We start from the raw sequence: 12,391 nt of genomic DNA, 5'->3' as shown, positions 1-12,391 counted from the left end.
GATAAGATTTAAACTCTGCCTCTTTTGCCAACAATATTTTTACAAACACCCAATTCTGTCTCTTAACTCTCCTGTAACCATTAATATACATGCCAACCACAATGCATACTAATATGCTAGTCTCAACAAATAACAGTGCTGCACACAAGAATAAAGTGAAACCAACGTAATGCACATTATTTGTGAGAGATTTAAATTTTGAAAATCACGTACACCACCATTATGCTTCCAATAAGTCTTACATTAATGGCATTGGAGTTGGGCAGTAAATTTGATGATTTGAAAAAGTTTTATAGTTTACTCGTGTCAGGTAAAAATTGTCTCTGCCGTATGATCATCACATGTGTCCCAAGTACTCCATTGGCACTTGAAATTTTAATTGGAGTCGTATGGGAGTAGGCAGAAAGCAAAAGAGTGGAAGTGATTAGATTACTTTACAGTGTGGAAACAGGCCCTTCGGCCCAACAAGTCCATACCGACCCGCCAAAGCGCAAACCACCCATACCCCTACATTTACCCCTTACCTAACACTACGGACAATTTAACATGGTCAATTCACCTAACCTGCACATCTTTGGACTGTGGGAGGAAACCGGAGCACCCGGAGGAAACCCACGCAGACACAGGGAGAATGTGCAAACTCCACAGTCAGTCGCCTGAGGCGGGAATTGAACCCGGGTCTCTGGCGCTGCGAGGCAGCAGTGCTAACCACTGTGCCACCGTGCTGCCCACACTTCTGGGTGTGTTGTCAGGAATGGTGCAGCACAGTAACATTTCAGCCAAAGTATGACAATGAGCCGTAAGAGAAGAAATTGTGTCAAAAGACCAAAAGTTTGGTCAAAGAGTTACAAAAAGAGATTTCACCTTTCAAGAATAGTTGTAGGGATAATTCAGGAAATCAGACAATTGAGTCATACATTAGTGGAAGGGGAATTATTGGAGAAAATTCTGAAGGAGAGAATTAATTTCCACCTGGAGAGGCAAGGTTTGGTCATGAATAGTCAGCATGGCTTTGCAAGAGGAAAGTCATGTGAACAGATTTGACTGCATTTTAAGAAAATGACTAGATATGTAGATGAATATTGTGCAGTTGATGGCATTTATGTGGATTTCAGCAAAGCCTTTGACAAGGCCCTACATGAGAGACTGATAAGGAAGGTAAAAGCATATGGGATCCAGGGTAACTTGGCAAGTTGGATCCAAAATCAACTTAAATGGTGGGAAGCAGAGCATTGTCATAGAAAGCTGTTTGAGAGACTATAGGCCACTGTCCAGTAGCATTCCTCATGGATTGCTGCTGGGTCCCTTATTGGCAGGTGGAATCTCGTGTTAGGTGGTGCACTTCAAAAGAAGTAATAAGTCAACGAAGTATTCAATGAATGACAGGACACTAAGAAGCAGGACTCTAAAAAGACAGATCCTGGGCTGCTTGTCCTTTGATTCCTGAAGGCAGCACGGCAGATTAACAGGTAATTAAGACAAATGGAACACTTGCTTTTATCAGGTGTCATAGATTATAAGAGCAGGGAGGTTATCTTGGAGCTGTACAAAACTTTTGTTCGGTCGCAGCTGGAGTATTGTGTGCGGTTCTGGTCATTGCACTTTAGGAAGGATGTGATTGCACTGGAGGGGGTGCAGAGAAAATTCACCAGATGTTGCTTGGGTTGGAGCATTTTACTCTGAAAGAGACGCTGGATTAGCCAGGGTTGTTTCAAAGCAGAGGAGGTACAGTGGGGACATAGTTGAGATATATGAGATTGTGAGGGGTATGAAGAGGATGGATAGGTCAGTAAGAGAACCGAAGGTTAAGTGAAAAGGCAGGAAAGTGGAATTAAGGATTATCAGATCAGTCATCAGATCTCACTGAATGACCGAGTTGAATGGCCTATTTCTGTTTTGGTGTTTTAACTGATAGTGTTTCAGTTACACTCATCTGCATCAAACGGGTAACATTAAAGTCATATTAAAGATTACCAACACAACAGTAGCATCTGGCTGACAATGTGGAAAATTGCCCTAAAATGCCTGCGCACAAAAGCAGGACAAAGCCAACCCGGACAATTACAATTACCACCCCATCAGTCTATTCTCAATCATCAGTGAAATGAAGGAAAGTGATATCTTGCATAAGCAGAGATACAAAATCAGTTAATGTTTTTTAAAATTCAAACCTAATTAAATAAAATAAGCATGGAGGGTCAGGTGATATGTTGTTTCTGCATGATGTGGGAGCTGGTGGACCCCATTTTGGTTCCGAGTGACCACGGCTGTAGTAAATGTTGGTTGCTGGAAGAACTCTGGTTCAGAGTCAAAGAGCTGGAGTCTTAGTTTCAAACATTGCGACACATCAAAGAGGGGGAAAGTTTCTTGGATGCTGTGTTTCAGGAGACAGTCACACCCCTTAGACTAACTAACTCAAATTCGGCCAGTGGTCAGGGACAGGAGGGTGTGACTGCAGGTAGTGGGATACAGGAAGTAAAGTTGCAGGAGCTTCAGCCCCTGTCCTCATCCAACAGGTTCAAGAGCTTTGCTCCTTATGTGAACAGGAATGGGGACTGCAGAGAGGATGAGCCATTCAAGTGGAAGGAGAGAAGACATATGTTGTAATTGGAGAAAGTATAGCTAGAGGCAAAGACACTGTTTTCCGTGACTAGGATCGATAGCCTCGAAGGTTGTGTTGCTTCCCTGGTGCTCAGGTTTGGAATAGTTCTTCTGGGTTACAGACGAACTTGGAATGGGAAAGTAAAGATCCAGTGGTCATGGTTAACATAGGTACCAACGACATAGCTAAAACTAGGGCAGAGATTCTGTTAAGGGACAATGAACATCCAGGAGCTAAATTAAAAAGCAGAACCAAAAATATAATAATCTCTGAATTATTATCTGAGCTACGAGTTAATTGGCACACAATCAATAAGATTAAGCAGGTAAATGAGTGGCTGAAAGATTGGTATGGAAGAAATGGGTTTGATTTCCTGGGACACTGGCATCAGTACTAGGGAAGGGACCTGTTCCGATGGGACAGTCTTCATCTGGGACTAGAGTCCAAGTGAATTGCATAACTCGGCTTGTCGTCGAGGGGGGAGCTACAGTTAAAGGGGAAATCAGAAAATTAAAAGGAGCAAGTAAGAGTGCAAAGCTCAGGCGTGGTTATTAAAATCTCCAGCACAGACACAAATAGGACAGAATGTTTGGAAAGGGTTAGCAATCAAACTTTATGCACACAGGACAAACAAATGAAAATGAGAAGAGGAATGGTTAATACAGGACTGAAGGTGTTATATCTGAATGCATGCAGTATTAGGAATAAGGTAAATGAACTTGTGACGCAGATTGAAATTGGCAGGTAGGATGTATTGGGTATTACAGAGGTGTGGAGGAAAGGGGATCAGGATTAGGAGCTGAATATTCAAGTAAATACATCCTATCAAAAAGATAGGCGGGGTGGGGTTGCCTTATTTGTAAGAAATTAAATCAATAGTGTGAAATGAAGTAGGGTCAGATGGTGTAGAATCTGGTAGGTATAATTGAGGAACCGCAAAAAAACATAATTGGAGCTATGTACAGGTCTCCAAACAGTAGTCAGGAGCTGGGGCACAAGATACCCCAGGAGATAGAAAAGGCATGTAGCAAAGGCAAAGTTATAGTGATCATGGGGCATTTCAATATGCAGGTGGACTGGGAAAATACAGTTGATAGTGGATTGCAAGAAAATAAATTTGTGGAATGTCTATGAGATGAATTTCTGCAGCAGCTGCTGGTGGAGCCCACTAGGGAACAGGCAATACTGGATTTAGTACTGTGCAATGAGGCAAACTTGATAAGAGACCTTAAGGTGAAGGAACCCTTAGGAGGCAGTGATCATAATATAATTGAACTTACTCTGCAGTTTGAGAGGGAGAAGATAGAATCAGAGGTAACAGTATTACAGTTGAATAAGGCAATTACAGAGGCATGAGCTGGGTAGAATTGACTGAGACAAGAGCTCAGCAGGAAAGACAGTGGAACAGCAATGGCAGGAGTTTCTAGGAGTAATTTAGGATACACAGCAGAGATTCATCTCGAGGAAGATGGTACACGGAAGATGAGGCAACCATTGCTGACTAGGGAAGTCAGGGATAGCATAAAAGCAAAAGAGAAAGCATATAAGTGGCGAAGGGCAGAGGGAAACCAGAGGATTGGGAAGCTTACAAAGACCAACAAAAAAAAAAGAGGGGGAAGAGTAAATAGGAGTATAAGCTAGCCAGTAATATAAAGGAAGACTGTAAGAGTTTCTTTAGATATACAAAGGGTAAAAGGGAGGCAAAAGTGGACACTACTGCTGGAAAACAGCGCTGGAGAGATAGTAATACAGAACAAGGAAATGGCTAAGGAACTGAATAATTACTTTGCATCAGTCTTCATGGTGACTCAGAGTGAGGGGGCAGAACTGAGTAATGCGGCCATCACCAAGGAGAAGGTGCTAGAAAAACTAAATGGCCTGAAGGTGAATAAATCACCTCGACCAGATGGACTACACCCCAGAGTTCAAAGGGACATAGCTGAAGGGATAGTGGAGGCATTCGTGGTGATCTTTCAGGAATCACGAGAATCAGGGATGGTCCCAGAGGACTGAAAAATTGCTAACGTGATACCCCTGTTTAAAAGGAGAATAAGGCAAATGACAGAAAATTACAGACCAATTAGCCTAACCTCCATTGTGGGTAAAATCCTGAAATCTATTGTGGATGACATTTCTGAATACTTGGAAGTGTATGGTAAAATAGGGCAGAGTCGACATGGTTCTTCAAGGGTTGGTCATGCATGACAAGTCTGCGAGAATTCTTTGAGGAATTAACGAGCAGGTTAGATCAAGGAGAACCTATGGATGTTATTGATCCGGACTTCAAGAAGGCCTTTGACAAGATGCTGCACAGGAGGCTACTGAGTAAAAAAGGGAAGCTTGGCTGCCTGGCAGGAAGCAGAGAGTGAGGATAAAAGGGTCCTTCTCAGGATAACAGTCAGTGACAAGAGATGTTCCGCAAGACTCAATGTTGGGACCACAACTTTTCACTTCATACATTAAAAATCTTAATGAAGGAACAGGAGGCATTCTGGTTGGACGATATAAAGATAGGTAGAGGGACAGGTAGCACTGCAGAAGCGGGGAGGCTGCAGAAAGATTTGGACAGGTTAGGAGAGTGGGCAAAGAAGTGGCTGATGGAGTACAAAATGGGAAAGCATCAGGTCATGCATTTTGGTAGGAAGAATACAGGAATAGCCTATTTTCTAAATGGAGAAAATTCAGATGTCTGGAGTGCAAAGAGACTTGGGAACTGTAGTCCAGGATCCTCTCAAGGTAAACTTGCAGGTTGAGTCGTTAGTTAGGAAGGCAAATGCAATGCTAGCATTTATCTTGAGAGCATTTGGACGTAAAGGCAGGCTCGTACTTCTGAGGCTCTAGTCAGGTCACATTTGGTGTACTGTGCGCAGATTTGGGCCCCACAACTCAGGAAGGATGTACTGACCCTGGAGTATGTTCAGAGGAGGTTCACGAGAATGGTACCACGAATGAAAGTTCAAGATATGAGGAACTTTTTTAGGATTCTGCAACTATATTCGATGGAGTTTAGAAGATGGGTGGGGCGATTTAATTAAAACATACAGAATATTGAATGGCCTGGACAGAGTGGATGTTGGGAAGATATTTCCATTGGTAAGAGAGACTAGGACCCAAGGCCACAGCCTTAGAGTAAAGGGAAGACCATTTAGAACGGAGATAAGGAGAGACCTCTTCAGGCAGAAAGTGGTGAATCTATGGAATTCACTACCCTAGAAGGATGCAGATGCCAGGTCATTGAATGTATTTAAGACTGAGATGGATAGGTTCTTGATTGTAAAGGGGATCAAGGTTTATGGAGAGAAGGTGGGAGAATGGGGATGAGAAACTTATGATGGGCTGAATGGACTAATTTCTGCTCCTATGTCTTATGGTCTTATTATCGACAGTGATATTAAGCAGTTCCTGGTTAGCAATAACTAGTGACCAATTTGGGTTCTGCTGGGGCACTCAGTTCCTGGACTAATTACAGCCTTGGTTCAGACATGCGAAAAGAGCTGGATTGCAGAGGTGTAGTGAGATTTACAGCCCTTAACATCAAAGCCACCTTTGACCAAATTGTGGCATCAAGAAGCCCTTGCAAAACTGAAATCCATAGGAATCGGAGAAAACTCTTCAATGGTTGGAGTCATGTCTGGCACAAAACAAAATTATTGTTGGAGGTCAGTCATGTTGGCTCCAGGACACTGTTCCTCAGAGCAGAGTCCTAGGCCCAACCGTCTTCAGCTGGTTCGTCAATGACCTTACATCATAAGGTCAAATGTGTGTATGTTCAATGATAAATGCATGATGTTGAGCACAATCTGACATTCCTCACATACTGAGAGCGGACCATGTCCAAAAGCAACGAGATCTGGACAAATATTTGGACTCAGGCTGAAAAGTGCCACTTTCATGCACATAAATACCAGGAAATAAAAATCTCCAAATTAGACCATTTAACTATCACTCCTGACTTTCAATGGCATTGCAATCACTGAATCCCCCACTATCAACATCTTGAAGGTTATCATTGACCAGAAACTGAATTTGATTTGCCAGTAAATACAGTAGCCAAAGAGCAGGGCACAGGGCAGGAATACTGCAGCAGGTAAGTCACCTCCTGACATCATCCACAACATGGAGCTCGATTGGCTCCACATCTACAAATATACTCCTCCACCTGTCATTTAGTAGCAAAGCATTCCATACCCTTACTACTCTCTACAAGATGCACTGCAGAAATTCATCAAAGATCCTTAGCACCTTCCAAACTTACAACTACTCCCATCTGGAAGGAAAAGGGCAGCAGGTACATGGGAACATCCTCACCTGCAAGTTGCCCTCTAAGCCACTCACCATCCTGACTTGGAAATATATCACTGTTTCTTTACCCTCACTAGGTGAAAATCCTGGAATTCCCTCCCCAACAGCATTTTGGTCAGTTTAAGAAGGCAGCCCACCATCACATTCTCAACAGCAACGAAGCACGGGTAATTGATGCCCACGTCCCACGACTGATAAAAACGTGCTGGACTCACCTGTGTGAGAAACTTGCTCATGATGAGGTCTGGCAATATAAGGTATTGTGCAAAAAGGTTTAGTATCTTCACCTGTATTTAATATAAAGCATTATACCAGGTTACGTGTGAATTTCAAGAATTGTTTTTCTCAGCTGCTAATAAAATAAAACAATACCTTCTGACCACTATGCATGTTTCACAATTTCCATGCTTCGTTCCCTGAAAGTGCAATCTGTTAGAATCTCACAGCACAGAGAGAGGTCATTTGTCTCATCGACGCTTGCTAGCTCTTTGAACTATCCAATTACTCAGCTGTTTTCCTTGTTGGCTGAAATTACTTCAAATATTTAGGTATATATTCAACTCCCAATGCTGGGCTAGTGATTCTTCAGTCAATGGAAATTCTTTCACACTCCCGCCAGTGATTGTTCTCCCAGTAAGGTAAATATAAATGCTGTAAACATTCATTCCTCATGTGTATGTGCTAATTTATCCTCATCCAGTACCTACCTATATGCACTTTACATCAGAATTTGTAAGACAGCAATCAGGAAACATCAACTGATTTTTTTAAAAATCACATTTCTTGGGCTGGAGATACTGAGCTCAATTATAACACACTGGTTATTGTGCCAACGAGATCAACTCAATTCATAAAGAGAGGGATGTGAACCTGAGATTTCTTTGTTTGTTTGACTTTATGTTACATTAGGTATTATCTGCTCAACATCTTTATAAAAATTTAAAATTCCATTCATTCTGAAGTTACTGTACAATTTTATGAATAAAATGGTTCATGGGATTGTGCACCAACCATTTCACCAGTAACATACACCTGTACTTTGTGCATTGTGACTCTCTGGAATCCAGCAGTTCTGGGATCTGAAGTACTGGCAGAAGTCTTGTTAATTTGCATGGATTGGGTAGCCACTCAAGTCTTTTACTTTAAACTGACATTGTAGGGGCAAACAGTCGGCAAATTTGGAAACGCAGGAAGCAGAATGGATACTGTACCATTATCCTCTAGGACCTTGGTTCCATCTTTTCTTTGTTCATCCTCAGACTCACTGTATACATTGTTTTGTGGTTTCACTCGGGGTGCTGTGCTGCCATCCTTCCGTAGAGCTGGTGCAACGAGCCAGTTCCTGTGAATGACCTCAGAGATCTTCTCACAAGAGAAGAATAACTGGCAGCTGCGTATTCCTTCCAACAGATCAACAACCTGGGTAATACTGCACAAAACATAGATTAGCAGAAGAACCCAGAACAGTAGGAACTTTCACACTGTTACAGCAACAATGTTTGCTAATTTAACAGTTTTAACATTAAATAGAAGTGCTGATGAGTGACAGGGAGGGGACAGGTTAGAAGGAAAATCGGATGTAAAGGAATAAACAATGCACACCTAAACATGATAAAAGATTTGGGAGAAGTGACCAAAAACTTGATCAAAATATGGTTTTAAAGAAGGTGAAAATAGAATCCAAAAGTTAAAATCCAAAAGCTAATTTTCAAGCACTCCAAAGGATAAACCAGCTGAGAAAATGAAAATCTCAGGTTAGAATTTGCGCTGCTGACTATCAGAACCTCCACTGTAATGTTTTACTTCAAAGCAAGATCAAAGATCTAATATAACCTCTTGGCCTATGAGAGCGTGGTGGCACAGTGGTTAGCACTGCTGCCTCTTAGTGCCCAGGGACCTGGGTTCAATTCTAGCCTTGGGTAACTATCTGTATAGAGTTTGCACATTCTTCCTGTGTCTGCCTAGGTGTTCCCATTTCCTCCCACAGTCCAAAGCTGTGCAGGATAAATGGATTGGCTAGGCTAAATTACCCATGCAGATTAGATTGATTAGCAATGGGAAATGCAGGTTATGGAGGTAGGCTGGGGAGTGTGGGACACTTTTTTTCAGTGGGTCAGTGCAGAAATTGATTATACTGCAATATTCATGGAAGTTCAGATAGTAAAGGTGAAGGCAATTGCTCTTGTCTCCCAATGGTCAGTTGTTGAAGAAAGCACACAAGAGTTGGATATTGGGACCATGCAAAGTCCCCAACAGAGCTGTCTCTGTGGGGATTGCCTCGGAAATTGAAAGTTATACTGGGTAATTCCATTGATTCTGGAATCCCTGCAAGGAATTCTAAATAACAGATTAGAGTTACGTAAAAATAAACAGTTCTTTCTTAATTGCATGATTCTCTCCTACGTAGCCATGTCAGTGTGTTTCAGGCCACAGTGGTCCCTGCTTCCGCCCCACCTCCTGTCCAAGTTAAGATGTCAGTGTTTGGGGTAGGATCTGCCCGCCCACATTCCAAACAATGAGCCTATAGAAATTAGACAAAAAGAAACAGCAACTGGAGCAAGCCACTGGACCCTTCAAGCCTGCTCCACCATTCAATACGATCCTGGGTGATCATTCAACTGAGTACCCTGTTCCCAGTTGGAGGAATTTTATTTGCTTCGAGTCAAGTCAGGCATTCTTACTTCAGGTGGAAGGCTTGTGTTAGAGAGCTGCTGGCCAATGTGATGGGTGGTTGGCCACTTTATGTTCTCAGCAGCACTAAATGAAATCCTACTGGATTGAGGAGCCAACCAGTTGCAATGTTTGATGTAGACAGGGCAGAGGTGTGAGGGCATTACTTAAGAGGCCCGAGGGTAGGTTAAAGGAGATAGTACACCTGATAGACTCAGACGACTTGAAAAGGTGGTTCCAATAATCCAAATCAATGCTAATCCATGAAGGTAAAATTGTTGACTTTCCTGCATGGCCTTAGATAAAGTACAGAGGCAGTGAGATAAAGCTCTTGAGTGCTCCTTAAGTGGCCAATTACAGGGTGGCGATCTCTCACCACCAGTCAAATTTCAGACAAATGTAGGAGACTTATGGGTAGTTGATGGGAAGGCTAAGACCACTCACTAGATTAATGTGGCCCCCATGTTTAGACTGTTTGGTGATGTTATGTAAATCCAGTGGTATCATTCCAGTTATTGTTGCATTGCCATTTGTGGGAGTGGTAGATAAATTTGTTCCTGTGTTTCTTACTTTACAAGAGTAACTATGCTTCATAATTATTCACTGTAAGGTTCACTGGCCCAAGAGATCGAGAAAGCTTTTTCTTTACCATAAAGGTTAATGACACCAAAATTGAGCAAACTTACTTTGCTAAATATACTGCACAGACTCCACCTTGCTTGAGGTGTTTGTAGACAACAGGCAAAGCAAGTTGAGGGCTAAGCATATCCAAAGCGACCTGCACAGGATACAAGATGATGAAGAACTTAATATAAAATGCATTTAATATTCAATTTACCTGAAGATATAAACTGGCTAGTGAAATAGGAAGATTCATGGAAATTTTATTTTAGTATTATGAATAATAGAGGGAGTGGAGTATATACTGAATATAAAGAATCTGAAGGACTGTGAAGGATAATTATTGGTGTAAGGAATTACTTAAGACTGGAACCTGTTGCAGTCAAGGAGAGAAGATTGAAGGGAGTTAATAGAACTTTTGAAAATTTGGAAGGATTTTACAAGTAGGGTATGATTATTTATCTGATCAAGTAGCTTACATATGGGTGGAAGCTTTGTATTAAACTTATTTCAGAAGTTTAATACAAAAGTTGGATTAAAGATGAAGAAAGGTAAAGAATGTACTAAAGTTCCTGGAGTCTGATGGCAAATCCTTAACATTGTTTATCCTACTAGATAAGAATGAAATTGCATATTCAATAGGAAACAATACTCCCTCTGCAATCTTGTTCCTCTCTGGCTGCATGAACTCACTCTGGGTAAATTCACATGACATTCAGTCACCCATCGAGGTCACTTGACTCTGATGCTATGCTGACTTATGTGACACACCTTCCAAGTCACTAGATAGCAATCAGGAATGACTGATATTTTCTTTTCCACTCAAAACAATTGGTGTACCTTTATTGCTGTACCAACAGAGACCAATTAATCCAGCACAGACTACAGTTCAGACCTTGAACTATTCTGACTCAGTACTATACAGGGCCGGGTATTACTAATTAGGTTTTGGGTGTATCATGAAATAGATGTGATCCTTTATGTAATCAAGTGTTAAGTTTTTAATAAAAAAGAAATTACACCATACTATTTCAATCACAATGGAATTTTTGTTTCGAAGTATTACTCCAAAAGATCAGAAATAAATGTGATCTGTATATGGCTTACTATCAGTGATCATTAATGCTGTACTTGGGCTCAGACATTCCACGCAGGGCAAGGGGTGGGGGTCAGGTTGGGAGGGATGTCAGTTTGGGTCAGGAGGGAGATTCTTGGCTCTGACAGTGATGTGGGATTGGGAGATGTAGGCCTGGAATCAGGTGAGAGGTGTCAGGTCTGATAGCTAGGAAGGGTCTAGCCTAGCCAGTGGTAGAGGGGATGTTATATCCAAGGTCGGGTCAGGACAGCAATAGGGGAGAATGGATTGGGGGTGGGGTGTTGGTGGCTGACTGTAGGATGGTTGTCAGAGGTGTGTACAGGATTGGGGATAATTAGATGCAGGGGTCAGAAAAATGACAACCTGGGAGTTGGAGTAGGTTTATGATTGTTGAACGTTTCCTGGGTATCTGTCAAGCTTAACTAAGTTGAAGCCCTGCAGAGGTTCTCACATTGAGGACCTTTCTTCGTGGATTCCAGACTCAATGGAATTACCCAGTATAACTTTCAATTTCTGAGGCAATCCCCACAGAGACAGCCGTGTTGGGGACTTTGCATGGTCCCAATATCCAACTCTTGTGTGCTTTCTTCAACAACTGACCATTGGGATACAAGAGCAATTGCCTTCACCTTTACTATCTGAACTTCCATGAATATTGTTGCATATAATCAATTTCTGCACTGACCCACTGAAAAAAAGTGTCCCACACTCCCCAGCCTACCTCCATAACCTGCATTTCCCATTGCTAATCAATCTAATCTGCATGGGTAATTTAGCCTAGCCAATCCATTTATCCTGCACAGCTTTGGACTGTGGGAGGAAATGGGAACACCTAGGCAGACACAGGAAGAATGTGCAAACTCTATACAGATAGTTACCCAAGGCTAGAATTGAACCCAGGTCCCTGGGCACTAAGAGGCAGCAGTGCTAACCACTGTGCCACCACGCTCTCATAGGCCAAGAGGTTATATTAGATCTTTGATCTAATCTTTGATCTTGCTTTGAAGTAAAACGTTACAGTGGAGGTTCTGATAGTCAGCAGCCCAAATTCTAACCTGAGATTTTCATTTTCATTTTCTCAGCTGGTTTATCCTTTGGAG

The 12,391-nt window shown here is 42.0% G+C and overlaps 1 protein-coding gene across 1 annotated transcript in view; it reads right to left on the bottom strand.

Moving 5' to 3' along the window:
• Positions 1-12,391, bottom strand: part of trmt61b (tRNA methyltransferase 61B) — a 29,574-nt gene that overhangs the window by 280 nt on the left and 16,903 nt on the right. The window contains exons 4-6 of the mRNA XM_043687213.1: positions 10,261-10,352; positions 8,116-8,333; positions 7,120-7,191 (exon numbers count right to left, since the gene is read on the bottom strand). Of these exons, the coding sequence (XP_043543148.1) occupies positions 7,120-7,191; positions 8,116-8,333; positions 10,261-10,352 (382 nt within the window). The remainder of the gene's footprint in view (positions 1-7,119; positions 7,192-8,115; positions 8,334-10,260; positions 10,353-12,391) is intronic.

Source organism: Chiloscyllium plagiosum, chromosome 3 (assembly GCF_004010195.1).
Source record: "Chiloscyllium plagiosum isolate BGI_BamShark_2017 chromosome 3, ASM401019v2, whole genome shotgun sequence".
Taxonomy (NCBI): domain Eukaryota; kingdom Metazoa; phylum Chordata; class Chondrichthyes; order Orectolobiformes; family Hemiscylliidae; genus Chiloscyllium; species Chiloscyllium plagiosum.
The sequence above is the reverse complement of the archived record's forward strand: the minus strand, read 5'-3'. Positions and strand labels throughout refer to the sequence as shown.